At 47.2% G+C, this 17,920-nt stretch overlaps 1 protein-coding gene and 1 long non-coding RNA gene across 2 annotated transcripts in view; one reads left to right on the forward strand and one right to left on the reverse strand.

Annotated features, from left to right (window-relative positions):
* The window catches only part of LOC125758758 (uncharacterized), a 21,533-nt gene extending 6,101 nt beyond the window's left edge, over window positions 1–15,432 (forward strand). Inside the window, exon 2 of the long non-coding RNA XR_007416398.1 lies at window positions 15,295–15,432. This is a non-coding gene — a long non-coding RNA (uncharacterized LOC125758758). The remainder of the gene's footprint in view (window positions 1–15,294) is intronic.
* Window positions 1–17,745, reverse strand: part of LOC119397842 (zinc finger protein 808) — a 24,748-nt gene extending 7,003 nt beyond the window's left edge. Inside the window, exon 1 of the mRNA XM_037665190.2 lies at window positions 14,888–17,745. Coding sequence (XP_037521118.2) covers window positions 14,888–17,425 — 2,538 coding nt within the window. The 5' untranslated portion in view covers window positions 17,426–17,745. The remainder of the gene's footprint in view (window positions 1–14,887) is intronic.
* Between the last annotated feature and the right edge of the window lie 175 nt (window positions 17,746–17,920).

Consider the following 17,920-nt stretch of genomic DNA (forward strand, 5'->3'; position numbering starts at 1 on the left):
TTTCGGCAATGGCGGTTCCCTGAGGCGCGCCCCCGTGCTCTGGTGTTATCGTCTGCGTGCTTAGACTCACGTCCGTGCAAATGTCACATGCCTTGAAAGGCTTTTTAAGCATTAGGAATTATGTTTCATTAGGTATAGCATGTAATGTTACAGATTCATTCTCTCTGAATTGGCAAAAGTGTTTGTTACAGTCAGGCATTAGCCTCCTTTCCTTTCTCTTTAGAGCTTTAAAGAAGTGCTTACCGTTAAACACACTTTTCTATTTCTTTCGGTAATTGCAGTTTTATTTATTTCAGCGATGTATGTCTGCAGTCTCTGTGGTACCACCAAGAACGTCTGTGCCACGTTTCGTGAAGTATGCCGCACTGCACAAAAACATGAATGCATCCTGCATGAAGTGCCCATTGGAACAGCACAGAAAAGTGTTCCGAGAATTCCTTCTCTGAGCTAGTGCTACGAGATACCGAGGACGAAAATAGGACGGTAAAGAAAACGAAGAGTCCAAAAGGATTTATATGGTTTGTGTCATGGAAGCCCAAATTACCTGCACTAAGACACAACAAAATGGATTACACTAAGTGGCACTGATGCTATAGTGCCCTAAGGTGGTGCTGCATCTCGAGCTACCAGAAGGTAAGATGATTATTTGACAGTGGCCTGCTCCTCAAATTGTTCGCTGCTTTAATTTACCTTCTATTATTGAGAGCATTTATTTATTTTTATTTTATATCACATCTACAATGTATGTAGTTCGATAAAAAATATTGTCTAACTTTTTAATTGTCTTCGTACGCTTGTTCGAACTCCAGGGTACATGAGTTTTAATGGCTACTTATCGCATAATTAACTTCATAACTTTTATTATTGCAGGCAAGTACAAGTGAAGATAACGTCGGAGAGGTGCCGTGCTCCCTTTTGATCATTGCAAAGGTATTGTTATGGATATTGCAATATATTGCTGAATATTTCTAAACAGAAAATATTTTGTTCCAGGAGAGAACTTTCTGACTGCCGGGCTATTTACCGTCTGTATTGATACCGATGCTGTGATCGAATCCACCACACAGGCATTCAAGTTGATGTTCTTTACATAACTTCGCCTTTACTATTGAATACCGCAAGAAGGTCAGCCTAACCCTGGTGTTCACACAAAGGTAAAACTTAATACAATTTTTCTGACTTTTTCAACAAGATTCATGCAACTAACTTAGATAAAGCCACATTAGATAGTACAAAAGTAGACAGGTACTGGGGAATTTCCAATATCTGATACTACACTTCCATTTGGCTAAGTCAGTGAGGGTTCTGATGGAGGGTATGACTAAATGGAAATGTTCAGCTTAAGTGTAAAACTGTCTACGGGAATCCTGAGCGGTCATGAAAGATTTAAAATAATAACGTTAGTATATAAAACGGTTGACGTGTGAAGTATTTTTATTCACTGTTTAATGAGGATTTCGAAGGGGCACCAAGTAACATGAAAATTTTCATTCATTTAAATAAGAGCTAGCAATTATGGTATACCATAATTGTGAGCACAACGCAGAAAGAGTAAGAGACACAATAAACAAAGGACCGACGTGCAATCAAGCGATAATTCCCTGTAAGCAAAATGGGCACAGATTGCATTAGCAACATGTCTATAAGTTTATTTGGCATCTATAGCTACACACGACTTTTTCATATCTCTTATTGTTTGCAATGGAGAACATGAGCACGCATGCGCTTTAGGATGAGTATGTTCTTTCCCTGATTGTCTGGGGCAATGCCATAAAATCCGCGGTGAAAATTGTGCCCGTGGTGTCCCATCATCCACTTTGTCCGGTTCTATCGCGCTACAATGGTTTCAGTGTAATTTTTAGCAGATCGAAATTGTGAAACCCATAGTGCCTACTATGCAATCATGCGTGTGCACTTAAAAAATCGGATAGTTCGGCGGTGTTCTCGGGTCCCAGCAAGCACATGCATTGTTTAATAACACCTTCGGTTTGTTTAATAGCATGGTAGCATTGTTTTGATTTGGGCTATGCGCGCAACAATGTCACAAAGCTCATACAAGGTGGAAGCTGTTGAAGGTGAGAACCTTCAGCGGCACTTCGCAAGTTCACATAAAACTCGCTTGTTACATTCCGATAGACAAACGATCAGTTGCCGGACAATTTTTCGGCGACAAAATGATCATCACGTGGGCGTGGTGGTGTTGCTCGCGGAGGTACGTAATAAGGGATGGGTTGAGAAAACGTTTCGGCTTAATACACGGGGTCTTGGGCCGCAGTCTCATTGTGAACGATGAACCTAATGACAGGAATAGTGGCTTTTACTCCTTTGCAAAATAGGTACCGGATTTGCGCATTCATCAAGAAAAAGAAAATGCATTGATATAATAGTCATTTGTTTATTTTTTTCTTGATACTCTCGATAATTGGGCATTAGGTTAATTCAGACGTTTTTTCGACCCGTGAACTCCAAATTAATGTGTTTTTATTGTTTTGGGTGAGTGTTTAAAAACACATGAACCTTGCTCTGTGAGGAGCATTATTTCCTTTAAAGTCCTTACACTGCAATAAATGACATTGTATGAACCATAATGCAATTTTATAGAAATGAATTTCCATCTGGATCGTGAGGTTATTTTTTTAACTGATTCCACACACACCTTAAAGAGGCAATGCGAGGGTTTCTTGAGCGCTCTACCAACATAATCAATGTTGTTCTCAGTGTGGTCCATTATGTTCAGCATAGTCATGCAACAGCCTGGTGCACCTAAAAATACCATTATTCGTTTTTAGGGCAGCCGCCGCACTCAACCCTGACAGAGGGAGCAAGATCGAGAAGTCAAGGAAGCAGCGCCGCCTCACACCACAAAGACCAACTTAATCAAAGCTCTGCGAGACTATGAATGCTAAGTGTTACAACGAAAAATTTGCAATGGCATTATAAATATACCGTATTTACTCGAATCTAAGCCGATGTTTTTTTTTTCGAAAAACGATGTGCGAAAGTGGGGGGGGGGGGAGGGTCGGCTTAGATTCGAGTACAATGATTAAGTTTTTTTTTTCTGGCCTTGCGAATTTCAATAATCAAGGCCGGCCTAGATTCGAGTAAATACGGTATATCTACACATTTTCCAAACCAGTTTGAATCTACGGTGACAACATGTACGCACTTTTCATTATTTTGAAGCTGTTTACATGCAGCATTTCCTGTGCTTAAATAAAGATTCGTTTCTTTTATCATGAAGGAGAATCTACTGAAACGTGCCTGTTTTTATTGCGTTATTTACTAGAGTGCGGGAAGCAACACTTCGCGGGTGTAGCTCCAAGAAGTTCACAGTGTACGCTGCCGTAGTACAGTGGTTCTGGTGCTCGGCTGCTTACCCGAAAGTCGCGGGTCCGACCCCGGCCGCGGCGGTCGCATTTCGACAGAGGCGAAATGGTAGAGGCCCATGTACTGTGCGATGTCAGTGCACGTTAGAAACACCAGGTTGTCGAAATTTCCGAAGCTCTCCACCACGATGCGCTTCATAATCATATCGTGGTTTGGCTTGTAAAACCCCAGATATTATTTTAAAAAATTGAATATATTTGGAATATGCAAACGCAATATATTGGTATTTTTGCCATTGCATTTGGCTAAACAAAATATTTTTGCGTATCGCTTGTACAAGTGACATAACTACTTTTTAGTACTGAGGAATGCTTTCTAAGAAATATATACGTATAAGTTGATCTTTATGCATAAAAAATATGTTCCCGAATTAAAATGCAGTAATGAAATAGCAGGAGGGCAGTAACAGAAAACACAGCCTATGTGACTCGATATCCGAAATTGTACTTATAGATAACGTTTCTGTAAACGATAACAGACACTATTAGCGAAATAACAGATAGATGAGAACAGAAAACAGTTTTTTTCAGTGTCTGAAACAGAAACATGTTTTTAAACATAAAATTTCTGTACTGTAAAGAGAAAATAACAGTGAAATAACAGAAAGAAGAAAAACAGAAAACCAAGTTTTTTCTGTAAGACAAAACTGAACATGTGTTTATGCAGAAAACTTCTGTAAAGTAAAACGGAAAAAAATCTGTTAAAACACAGAAACTTCAAAATAGAAAACATAGCTTTACAGAAATTCTGTGGCAAGAGAGCTGCCAGACAATTTCTGTTTTTTTCACAAAACATTTTTTACAGTGTAGCGTCGCATTTTCAGCGCAGCCTAAGAAACACTGGGGTCTTTAGAATTACGTATCTATGTATTTTCTAGTAAAGGAACACCCCACCCAATACTCACGCATTGATGTTGCGCCTCAGATTTGCGTAATATTTGCTTTTTGATCGACAATGTTCACAAGTATGAACGTCGCTACCAGTTCAAGATGGCTGGGCGTTCGGCAAGCGCTTTAACTTTGGCCGCGTGGCTGAATCGTGTGACAGACAGACAGACAGACAGGCCAAAATTTCTGCGTTGAAGTATCCCAAGAAAGACTATCGTGTTTAAAAATATGCTGCATGTGCTCCTCGCTCTCTGCTTCGCGTGAAATTGATATCTACAATCTGTGGGGTCTGCCGGAATTTTTCGGGGAGTATTTCTGCCACACTCGTCATCGAGTGTGGCAGATCGTCATCTCGATCGTCATATACCTCGCGTACTTGCATTATCACCGCGGTCCTCGCACTTCCCGATCACGAACAGTGTGCACGCTATCAGCGTGCCATAGCATTCTTGATAGAAAAATTGACAGGAGCGGCTGGTTTTCAAGAAAGGAAACCGTATAGTTGTGGGGCAGAAATACTTCCCAAATACTCGTGTTTTCTTTTTGGCGGCACCCCGTGGCAAGAAACGCATGTGGTCCAAACGCCGCTCTTGATTTATATCGGCTATTCACCAATAGCATGCTATCTGCTGTCTGACGTCCAACAGCTGGCGCCGACAGCTCCGAAGTGAGTGAGGGCAGGCCTCCTGAGAAAATGGCAACTTCGCGCCCCGCTTGTAAACTCTCCTTACCGCGCACGACTGCAAGATTTGGCTGAGCTGTCCATGGCAGCATCTGCTTTCCCCAGGATATGTTATTTTTACCAAGCACGATAGGTGAAGCAGTGTACGCTACACCTAAAAGGTATTTTTCTGGACATATGTTTCTGATTTAGTTGCAGGGCGTGTGATTGGCTAAGCTTCGAAATTCTGTGTCACCGCTGTGTATACCGTCGGGTCCGACCAACACAGCTTCGCTGGTCTACCGCCTTCACAGGGTGCAATGCATATTTTCAGTCTTTTTTTACTTGTGAATAAACGTCAGTCTAGTTTCTGCTCCCAAGCTATCAACATGCGTATTTCTCGCCTCTACTAACACAGCCACGGCCGCTCGAGGAGATCGAGCGGCCGTGACACAGCTCTCCAACACGACATAACGCACGGACCTACTGCATATACAGCACCGACCGCTTTATTGTAGTACAACTAGAAGACGCGTGCTAATACGCGAAGGTTCAGATAAACAATGAAATAATAGGTTTTCTAGAAGGCTCTTTTTCTAGCATCCAGAATTGATCAAGATGGTTGCTTTCATAGGCGGAGAGTACGGGGGGCTGGGGGGCTGGGGGGCTTGCCTTCCCCCCCCCCGGAAGCCTCGGGGGGGGGGGGGGGGGCAAAGCCCCCTCTGGCGCCGGTCCAGGATATATTTTAAGAGCTTGGCTTAGGTCCCCGTCCATTTACAACATACTCTTGGCCGTCGTCTGGCAGCTATTTCACAGGAGGCTGTTTATGCCCGCTTCTTTTTCATTTCAGGCATTTAAAGTTTGGTTCATGAGCCAGTGACAAGTCAAACATTCAGTGAAAAAATGCCCCTCAAACGGATTTGTACGCGCAGAATATGTTGTGTTGATGAACAACTGAAGCGACTACTTAAGATATGACAAATTAAAAAAAATCACCGACGATTACGATACTGCCTAATTCGCTGAGCGCAGGTTCGTGTTCGGGCAACGCCAGCTAGCTGTGTTTGAAGTTTTGACTATCCGCAGTTGTAGCAATGTAAATTCGTTACATATTGCCACAGAAACTGCCAGCGCTCGCGTGCTACGCACACTACTCTGTGCATTGCAGGTGTCGCGAACCAAGTGGAACGCCGACAGCCCCGTTACGACAGGCGAAGCCAGCCGCAGTGCACGTGCCATCCCTGCATGCGCGCGAACTCCGACCAAGGGGCCAGCGCGCGCGACGGAGGAAGAAAGCGAGGTTAGAGGCCAGTATCTTGTGGTATCGACGGACTCCACGTTCGCTCCCTTTCGTCCTCGTTCGCGCTATCGGTTACGCCGCCGACGCCAATGGCGATGCCGCTCAACGCAGGAACGGACGCCTAGCAGCGAATGGTTTTGAGAACACAAAAATGCTACTGAGAATACTAAGCAATCCCGACAGAGTCAGTCAGTGAATGCTTTCGCACAAACTTACTCGCCAATAAAAAACGGGTAATTTCTTGGTTGCCTACAAATTGGAACCCGTCGACACGCCTGCCTATAAAAGTGCCGAGACAAGATGGTACGCATTTTTGATTTATCAGTAAAGGGTTTTACTAAAAGTTCGGTCACCAATGAGCAACTCCATTACTCGTCCAGAAAAGGACCTTTGGCGGAAAGATTCGTAACCGCAGCTTCGCACAAAGTGTAGTGGTAGCAAATGGTATTTGCTACCATCTGAGAATTACTTTCGGCCACCTTGAATTGAATTCACTGGCATAATTAAAGCTTCCCGTGCCAGCGTTAGCCTACTCTCTCCTGTCTGGTGCATCTTTCAACAAAGTAAAGCCTATTAATAAAAGACTATCGTCTTTAAAAAAGAAATTCGGCAGATCCCACGCATTGCGGGAATCGATTTAACGCGATGCAGTCAACGAGTAGCAGCCTACGCGACCTTTTTCGCTTTGAGCTAAGAGTTACGAGGTGGATCGATGTCTTTGTGTAAATTGAAAAATAAATCTATAGCCTGCCACTTACAGATCTTCATTATGATATCGCGGTGTCGGCACCAAGATACTAAAGTTACACTACATTAAATGCTTGAATTTGGTAGTTGGACTCCCCTTCTCTCTCTCTCTCTCTCTCTCTCTCTCTATATATATATATATATATATATATATATATATATATATATATATATATATATATTGTAGCGAAGCGTTCGTAGTCCGTAATGGGTCGTCCTCTCGAGCGCCTTCTAGCGGGTCGCCTCTTCTCTGAGAGCACGTTCCTCGTGCAGAGAGTCGGCCCTGCTTTTGACTGTCGCCGTCGCCGAGTGCCCGCTAATAAACGTCTTGACAATTTGGTGGAGGTGCTGTGCCCTTTCAACAACTACGGTCCGCATTCGATGCCCTTGGAGCTTCGATCCCGTACCGTGCCTGCTACCATGACTCAAGACGCCGCCCAGCAAACGCCTCCTCTTGCACCGACGCCATGTCCAGGTGTCCCCCGCATCCGCGACCCTCCTGTCTTCACCGGCGCGGATGGCACCGACGTCGAGGACTGGCTCGCGATCTACGAGCGTGTGAGCGTCCCCAATAAATGGGACGAGGCAGGCAAACTGAGCAACCTCGTTTTCTACCTCGCGGGTGTTGCCGGCCTATGGTACAACAACCACGCATCCGATTTCGCTACGTGGTCAGCTTTCAAGACCGCCATCATCGACGTGTTTGGCCGCCCTGCCGTTCGCAAGCTGCAAGCCGAACAGCGTTACGTGAACGAGCCCAGCAGGCCGGCGAGTCTTTCACGAGCTACATTGAAGACGTGCTCGACTTGTGCAAGAAAGCCAATGCGACAATGTCTGAGTCCGACAAGATCCGGAACGTTATGAAAGGCATCGACGACGATGCCTTCACCATGCTGCTCGCCAAAAACCCTCGCACTGTGGCAGAGGTCATCACACTGTGCCAAAGCTACGAGGAGCTGCGCCGGCAGCGGCTGATGACGCGTCGACCTCCATCACGCGACGCCGATCTCGCTGGCTTGTCGGCCACGTCGGACCACTCCGTCTTACTCGCCGAGATCAAGTCCTTCGTGCGCGAGGAAATTGCCCGCCAGTTTTCTCTACTGGCCTTCGCTAACCCACAGCATGCTGAGCAGCCGTCGACCACACTGCTGCCTCCCCTACGCCGGGCAATCGAGCAGGAAATCGCGGAGGTCATGCCGGAATACCACCAGCCCCCTCCAGCGCCTGCGCCTCTCAGTTACGCGCAAGTTGTAGCCAGGCCGCCCCCAGCGCTCCCTGTAGTGCCCCCGCTAACTTACGCCGCAGCCGTCGCCAGGCCTCAGGCCTTCGAAGCGAGTGTGCCGGCTGCGTACGCCGACGTCATTCATACGCCTCGACTGCAGACCACCATGCAGTCGTATCAGCCGCCGCCCCGTTCCTCGCGTCCTGCGACATGGATGGGACCTAGCCCGGCAAGCCGATGGCGCACTGCCGACAACCGCCCCATCTGCTTTGCGTGCGGTTGGGCCGGTCACGTCGCCCGCTATTGCAACCGCGTGCAGCCGCCTCGAGTCGGATCAGCCGTCACCAACCAGTCCAGCCGCCCGTATTACGTTCCTCCCTGGAGCGCTCGTGTGGCTCTCGGTCCCGACCACTGCAACTGGCCTCTCTTCCAAACTACTGCCCAAATACGAAGGCCCCTACCGTGTCGTGGAACGCACATCCCCGGTCAACTACCTGATCGAACCCATCGAACCATCTTCGGACATGCGCCGTCGAGGGCGCGACATTGTCAACGTGGAGCGCCTGAAGCCCTACCATGACCCGCTCATAGTCACAAGCTGCTAGGTCGCCAGGCGGCTCCCTTTTCGTACCCGGGGTAATTGTAGCGAAGCGTTCCTAGTCCGTAATGGGTCGTCCTCTCGAGCGCCTTCTAGTGGGTCGCCTCTTCTCTGAGAGCACGTTCCTCGTGCAGAGAGTCGGCCCCGCTTTTGACTGTCGCCGTCGCCGAGTGCCCGCTAATAAACGTCTTGACAATATATATATGTGTGTGTGTGTGTGTGTGTGTGTGTGTGTGTGTGTGTGTGTGTGTGTGTGTGTGTGTGTGTGTGTGTGTGTGTGTGTGTGTGTGTGTGTGTTGTGGTGGAGAGAGAGAGAGAAATGTGGAAGAGCAAGTTGGGCCCCCGCCCCCTACGGTAAAATGAAAACTCTCCGCCTATGGCTTAAATCACAGAAGTTCAGCAAAGCCGAGTCCTAGCAAGAGAGCAATGGGTGGGCATTCAAGCACTGTGAAAGACACTGATGTTAGCCCACAAATTAAAATAAACTCCGGAAATGTGCGACTCTACTATTTACACGCTTGAAAGCCCAAAACAACACAACCGGTCCATTCGTTTACATCGGCAGGTACAGCGACCGATCGTCGTTCACTTAAAATTAAATGCAAGCCATACCTCAGCGGCAGCCCATGACGCAAGAAGCGTAGTGTTTCTTAAAGGGGTCCTGCAACACTTTTCCAAGTAATCATCGAATGGTATCACTAGAGGAGTTTATGGCCTCGCGAATCGACCACGGCAAAAAAATTCGGCAGATCCCACGCATTGTGGGAATCGATGTAATGCGAAGCAGCCAGCAAAGAGCTGCATACAGCGTCTTGTATGTAACTGATGAAAATACGTGTCATGGTTTTCATGTTAACTCCTATTATTTATGTTCGTCACACAGTAACGTCACGCAATACCAACTTCGGGGTAAATCAAGCTAGCAAAACGGCCGCCAGCGCACCATGAGCGTGGCACGTAAGTCATGCTGTACATGACATGTGTGTCAGCGTAGCCAAGGTGGGGGTTGGGGGGTTCAACCCCCCCCCCCCCGAAATTTTTCAATTTTGCTTGCGCATACATACACGCACACATACAAACGCACGCACGAACATACATAATGTATGGTTGAACCCCCCCCCCCGAAAAAAATTTCTGGCTACGCCCCTGATGCGTGTCATGATTTTTTTGTTAACTCGTGTGTTATTTATGTCATCACACAGTCACGTCGCAAGATACCAACTTTGGTGTATACCAAGCTAGCAGGGGCGTAGCCAGAAATTTTTTTCGGGGGGGGGTTCAACCATACTTTATGTATGTTCGTGCGTGTGTTTGTACGTGTGCGTGTATATATACGCAAGCAAAACTGAAAAATTTCGGGGGGGGTTTGAACCCCCGCAACCCCCCCTTGGCTACGCGTCCCTGCAAGCTAGCGCAACGGCCGCCAGCGCACCATGAGCGTGGCATGTAAATCATGCTGTACATGATATGCGTGTCATGATTTTCATGTTATGACTTGTCATTTATGTTCGTCATACAGTCATGTTATGCCATACCAATTTTGGTGTACATTCGATTAACCAAGCGACCAGGAGAGCACAATGTCGTAGGCGGCTAGATAGATAGATAGATAGATAGATAGATAGATAGATAGATAGATAGATAGATAGATAGATAGATAGATAGATAGATAGATAGATAGATACGCTCAAAGTCGCAGAAGTTCGCTAAGCTTCGTATTTAAAATTTTATAATCCGTCAAGTGCGAGCGGAGTTACAGAGATTTGTCGCACGCTGTAATTGCTTTCTCTCTTATCTCGTCCCGACGAACGCGCGGGAAGCTAAGCAGGGAGGGATGGCACTGGGGAAAGACGTTACACCACGCACGCGTCATGACCTTGAGCCCTTTGAACGCGCAGCTTACTTTCAGTGTGATCGCGAGCGCGCGCGGGCACATGGCGGCCTTTCGCGGCGGCTGCAGTAAATGCAGCCCACGATGCTCAAATCAGCCAATGGCCGTGAATTTGGGCATATGGCATCAATTGTAGAAAGAAGAGGGAACGATTTCTAGCTGACATTGAGAATTAATTGTAAATTCCAGGCCGCGTGCTGCGCTATAATGTTTGGCTGGCGTGTTCTCAGGAGTCTCGACTGCCTCGACTACCGAGCGGCAGCGTTTTCTGACCATGCTGAAACAGTGTTGCAGGGCAGGGGCGTAGCCAGGGGGGGGGGGGGGGTTCAACCCCCCCCCCCCCCGAAAATTTTCAGTTTTGCTTGCGTATATATACACGCACACATACAAACGCACGCACGAACATACATAAAGTATGGTTGAACCCCCCCCCCCCCCCCCCACCCCCGAAAAAAATTTCTGGCTACGCCCCTGTTGCAGGGCTCTTTTACAATATTGTGGGAAACTCTATGGCAAGAAGCATGGCAAGAAGGACATGTTGCCAGCGCTCGCAATCGTTAGAAGAGGAATTATGCTGACCTTGGGAGAGTACAAAAAAGATGACTCACCATAGGTCTGCAGGCAAATAAAATAAAGAAGGTCGAAATTCGACGTAATGTTATAACGTCTTATTCTTTATGACATGTTGGACGGTAAAATCAAGCCACAAGCCATGACAATCTCAAGCTTCCTATGAACTCGTCATAGCCACAATCACTCATTAACTCAAATTTTTCGAGAACGAACATTCATAGGCACAGTTTTTGAGAGCAGCTGTTCTCCATTAGTAGTCGAGTCCGAAAGAAAACGAACAGATGCAAAAATGAAACTGAAGCGATGACGTGCTTCTCACAAAGGCCTGGCACTGGTCCCCGGTTTTGCGGGAGTTCGTTATCATCATAAAACATGCGTAACCATAACCCTGAGCATTAAAAAATGACGTGAAAGGTCCGACTGAGTAAAGGTTTAAAGCAGAATTGGCGCCACCCTTTAGATGATCAGGGGGGCGATGCGAAGCAGCGTTTCGGCATGTCGAGCCCGCGTTTCATCCGTAGCAGTTTCCCGCCGACATTGCCGTTTGCGCTGGGCTTCCCTAGCCCGGAGCTCGAGGTCCACTTGCCGACGTTTAACGTTGCGCTTCGAGCTTTCCGCTGCTCCGCGATCTCGGCAGGCGTTAAGGTAGTACTGCAACTGGCGCCGACGTTGACGTTGGAACTAACGACACCGGCGCAGTGACTGAGCGGGTGTACGACCTAACGCGAGCCTTTTATCTAAACAAGGACGGGGAGTGGAGAGGGTTTGCGCATGCGCAGAAAGGGTGGTAACGTCGCACACCACCACCACCACCGGATTGAACTCCGCCATAAGATGCTTCGCATCTAAAACAGTGTCTCACCGAGAGGAGCGATAGTATGGCTCGGCGGAACCTCCCCCCCCCTTCCCCCCGAATGAATGCTCCTATGTAGCCCTGCGTTTCACCCCACTGAGGCATGTAATGTTGCATTTTGTTGCGATAGCAATTATATGGACACTTTCGACGGGTTTTCGCCGTTACCGTCATGTTCAATATAAAGTCCGAATCGATAACATACCCCCGCGCATCCTGTGTTCTACCCGCGGGTAAAAGCGCGCGAGCGGGGGCGACGATCGCGGCTGAAGCAGAGATGAAACGAGCCGGCTCATCTCCGTCGCATGGGTAGAGTGTACTAGAACACTGTAGCACGGGAGGCGCATGCGACAACATGTGCCGGCGTGCGAGGCCTACCGTCAACTGCTGCTTAAGAAAGTAGGGATGCCGGGGAAGGGGGTGGTGGTGCTGTGTAGCTCGACCAGCTGCTGTGAAATAAGGGCGCGGTCGCTATCGCTGTCGCGCGCGCTATCTCGGCAGGCATCAGGAAACGGCTCGTATACCCATTTACGCGCTGTTAGAGACTGCAAGAAAACTGCTTCTCTCCCTGGAGCGGCCGTATTCTCTTACACCAGAGTTTTGTAGAGTGACGCGAGGTCGAATTTAAAAGACTTAGCTGCCAGCCTTACTTCGTATAACATTACAGTTTGTTGCTATTGCATTCATCGCTTCTCCTTGCGTTGAAATTGTGGTTTTTTAAAAACAATTCAAGCAAACTTCCGAAAAAAAATCAAATATCACGAACTTCCACAAGACCTTGCAAATAAAAATTCTGTAAATAATGAAGAATGTCCCACAATGAATCGTGCATTTCAAATGTTTACACATTTTGAATTAGATACTACTGGGTTCCCCTATAAATTTGCAACATATAAGCTTTGACAGTCTAACCTCACTGCTGTCGATAGTTGCAGTTCTGAAACGTTGAATGACAAGTATTCTTCAAATGACTGAATGGATTTATGTTGCCTTTCATCATAACATAGAAGTTAATGCTACGGAGTGTCCTGTAGCACCTATACTAGAATAAAGGAAAGAAGTGGAAATTTTAAGGGCTCGTTTCTCTTTGTTATACACAATATTAATGAGAACTAACAGACAATAATGCCAAGGAAAGTATAGGGGACGTTATTAGTATTAAATGTAATGTAAATGTGAAGAAATAAAAGTGGACGAAAATATAGCTTGCCGCTGACAGGAAATAAAAACACACTAGAAAAAAACACACACACACACGCAAAGGATTAAAAGGCTGCCCTGAATCATGTAAAGAATTAAAGCAGCAAGGAATACAGACATCATAGAACTTGTGCAACCAATGTACAGTCATGCTCAATACGACTTGCAACACCGGAGCGCATGGTGTTGCGAGCTCAAACATTGCGTATGGCTTCAATTTGCACTAATTTCCCCAACTAGATGAATTCTATCATTTTGGATCATTCTAAAGCGAGAGAACAGTGTTTACATTTGGAAATAGAGGCTTGTGAGGCCACACGCTCCGATGTTGCAAGTCATATTTAGCGTGGCTGTAAATATGTCACGTGACAGTATTTGTTAATTTTCTGAAAGACAGGCACTAAAGGCAACGCTTAAGAAGTTACAATATGCATTTTAGTTGAGTCCCCAAGACACAATAAATGGTGCCACTTTTGCAGTACCCATTCCAACTTACTGTGTACCAAATAGGGCACAAACATTCATACTGTTGTGCCACACATCTTTGGTCAAAGTGGTGCAAGGAACCCAGCCAGTGGCCAGCGTTAATTATTGCGTGGTGCTTTGCTCTACACAAGACACTGTTAGGGGCCCAGTTAGCACTTACCAGCAGCTTTCCAGGGCTTGCTTTCCTGAAGAGAAAGAACACAACATGGCTGATGTCACTATGCCCGCCACCTTGTTCTTTGTGACATTGGACATACAAGGCTGCATCACTGATAGCATTTAAAGCTAGGCCAACTAGCCTGGTGTCAAGCTGCCACCACTCAGTCTGGTAGCCTCTTAACAGCTATTTTGAAGCTATATGTATGCTATTGTGTAAATAATGTATAAAGTCCTCACTGTCTGTTTCAAGGGTACATCTCTCATCCACAACCTCTCATCCACAACCTCCCAAGATGCAACAATACAACCAAACGAAGCCTTAAAAACTTATATTGATGACAATTGTACAAACAGCTTTATTCAACAAAGTGGTTTCTTTGCACTAATAAAAGATTATTGGCAAGGTGCAAGCAGTTCTACGTCTGCACTGATGGCTCCCCAAGCTCCAACAAAACCACTTCATTTCCACCCTTTGCGCCTTCGTCGCTGACCAGCTGAACATCTTGCTCAACATCTGCATGGATGTACTGCCCTTTGACAACTTGCATGCCCTCCTGAGAAATGAGCTCCATTGCCTGCTCATGAGAAACAAAGTGGATCCCATCGTCACCAACAACTTGAACGGCACCTTCGCCAACTACCTCGATGCCATCTTCTTCAACAATATGCATACCTCCTTCTTCAGTTATGCCCTCCATTCCATCCTCTTCCACTATGTGAATGGCCTCTTCCCCAACGATCATGCTCTCATCCATCACCTCTATAGCTTCAGTGCCATCAGCATCAAGCATTTCAAGGTTGTGCTCCTTGACCACAACTGCATTGTGCACAGTTTTGAGATGCCGCTTAAGGTCAAAAATCGATACACACCCCTTACTGCAAAATGGACAGGATGTTTTGAACTTGCGTGTGTGCATGACAACCTGGTGAGTACGGCACCCTACATAAGACTGGAAACAGCGATCGCAGTGTTTGCACTTGTATTTTTCATTTGTGTGCTTCCGAAGGTGCTGTGAGAGAGCCAGCTTGGATCCTAGCTTACGCTGGCAGTAGGTGCACTGGAGTGACTCACCCTCAGTGGACGGGTGGTGGAAAGCCATGTGTGCTTGCTGGCTGCTCAAGTATTTGAATCTTATTCCACAAATGTCACATCCGAGGGGCCAGTGATCCATGCGCGAGTTGCCAACGTGGCGAGGACGTTTGGCATGGTGGTGCTGCTGCTTGTGGAAGGTCAAACCCTGGGGTGCACTAAAGCGTTTGCCACAGTCGGTGCATTCGTATGGAGTCTTGCCTGAATGGCGCAGTTGGTGGTTTTCCAGGTAACCTTGAGTCTCAAACAGCTGGCCACAGACCGGACATGTGAAGCCCCAGTTTTCTTGGTGAGCAGACAGGTGCTTTTCAAAACGCTCCTTGATGAAGAAAATACGAGAGCACAGGTGGCAGTGCAGCTTCTGGTGCAGGTGACGCCTCGCATGGTGGGCTGTCAACTCAAAGCGAAACACAAAGCCACGATTGCAGACTTCACATGTGAATGGGTAAGTGCCTGTGTGGCTGTATACATGGCGACGGATGGTGCGCTCACTGTATGAAGTGAAACCACATTCTTCACACTGGAAGTTATGAATAAGGCCCAATCCAGCGACTTGTTCCTCTGTAAGTTTTGACCGATGGCTCATAACTAGGTGCTGCTGGAGGTGGCGCTCAAAGTAGAAGCGCTTTGAGCAGTGGGTGCATGCAAAAGGCAGCAATCGAGCATGTACAGCCTCCTCATGGCGTTTAAGAAATTGCTTGGCTGTGAAGATCTTGGGACACTGGGTGCAAGGGAAGCGACGACGGTCAACCTGCGTGTTGTGCTTACGGGTGTGAATGTACAAGCTTGCCTTGCCCCGAAATCGAGATGGGCATATATCACATGCATAGGGCTTGATATTGGGATCACGGTGGTGTTGCTGCAAGTGACGAACCAAGGTTTTTCGGTGATTGAGCACCTCACTGCACAAATTACAGTGGTAGTCTTTGAATCCTGGTGAAGACTGGCTGGGAGTCACCCTCACAAGGTGATTGCCACTGTGTGCCCCATATTCCTCTTCATTAGAAAACACAAGGGTACAGCGTTTGCAGGCGTACACACCTGCAGTAGGATGCTCGTCACTTATGTGGTTGCACACTTCTCGAAAACTCAGCCCTGTACACTTGTCGCAGTGTGTGCAGCGGAACTTCCCTTCATCAGGGCCAGATTTGGGGTCTTTTTCAACTCCATTAAATGGACTTATGTCAACAGGATACATGTCGAGCTTTTCAGCATGATGCTTAGATACATGCTGTCGGTAGAAGTGGCCTGTCAAGTACACCTCCGAACAGAACTCGCAGAAGAAAATTTCCTCTTCAGCAGGAGCAGAGTACGAGCGTCTTTCTGGGCAGGAGAGTTCCTCACTGCCTTCATGCGAAGTAACTGCCCTTCGAGTTTGTAATCTGTTCTCTGCTCTTGTTACGTTTTCTTGATGTGCACGCAGCTTCCCCATGTGTGGTTTTGCTTTATGTCCAAGGAGCTCTCTCTTTGTAATAAAGCCCTTCTTACACTCTGCACAGCGAAAAGGAAGCCTGCTACGAGACAAGTGTGACCACATGTGGCGTACCAGGCTGAATTTGCTTGGGAACTTCTTGCTGCAATGCTTGCAGACCTCCAGTATGCCATGTTCTAGCGCTCGATGCTTCTGCAACTCTGATTCGAAGTGAAATGCCGCAGGACATTGAGTACAACGAAATGCGCAAGGTTCATCACCATCTGACGCCGTGCTTTCGGCAGCATCATCGCCCGCGTCATCGAAAGGTGAACTTGGCCGCGACTCAATCGACTCATCACTGTCGCTGTGGTCTTCGACACTACCGTTTGACTCTGCGAATTTCTGCGCAGCAGCTTTCGAAGCGGTCTCTCTCGATGCACCAGAGACCGCCGCAACAGATTTTACGGCCGCAGGGCCAGCGCGCTCTGGCACGTCCCTTTCAGCGTTTTCATCGAGAACGTCGTTATCGTCCACTTCCTCTACATTTTCTTCTTCGTCGTCCGAGTCGATGGTCACGGGGAACTGAGGCTCTGGCGGCGCTCGTTTCGGCTGCTGTGATGTCTCTGCCGGTACTGGGGGCTTTTTGAGAAGGCTGACAGTCTTATTGGGGTTCGGGATCAGCGGCGGTTCAGCGCCTTCCTTAACGAGCGAAATGCGGATAAAGCATTGTGGACTGCCATCGATGAGTGGGGACGAGACTCGGAACTTCTGACTCACCATACGGGCAAATTCTTCGGTGAACTTTGTTGTCTTGACGGAGCGTCCTTTCTGGAAGGCGCCGAACACGAGGGACACTGAGCCGCCCTTGGGGACACCCTGTGGAAACACGAGCTCCGCTGTGAACGGGTCGATGTCGAAGTTGAGGTAGATAAAAGTTCGCTGTTCATTGCTTGCCATCCTGATGCGCGCGCCGGAGGCAAACGCGCAAACTTTGCAGCAGACGGAGAAACACGAACTGTAAGCAATCCCACTTCACATGTCCTCACGTACACCGCACAAAAATGGACTGCTGTCGCTTTTGTTTACGACGCACATTTCCGGGGCAGCGTTCCTGGGCACTTGAAACCCATGCAGTCTGCGATGTGACAACACTTTCGAAGAACCACGCGCCGCACGAATTGATCAAAAAAGAAATGCCGCGGAAAATACTGGATATATGAATGCTACTACTAGCAATATTCACTTAGTAATGGGAATATTGCATCAACCGTTGTGCTTATCCCTCTTGGCGTTTTTTAAGTACTGGATTGGATTGACTTTGAAAAAAAAAACTGTTAAGCAAAAATGCAATCAATTTTGCTTCTGTAAAATTTTCTTTATTTAAAATAGTAAAATCACAAAAACATGCTAAAAAGTGTCTGTACAAGCAATGAAGTGTGGTCTTTTTCTCTA

The sequence above is a fragment of the Rhipicephalus sanguineus genome, chromosome 1 (genome assembly GCF_013339695.2).
Source record: "Rhipicephalus sanguineus isolate Rsan-2018 chromosome 1, BIME_Rsan_1.4, whole genome shotgun sequence".
NCBI lineage: Eukaryota > Metazoa > Arthropoda > Arachnida > Ixodida > Ixodidae > Rhipicephalus > Rhipicephalus sanguineus.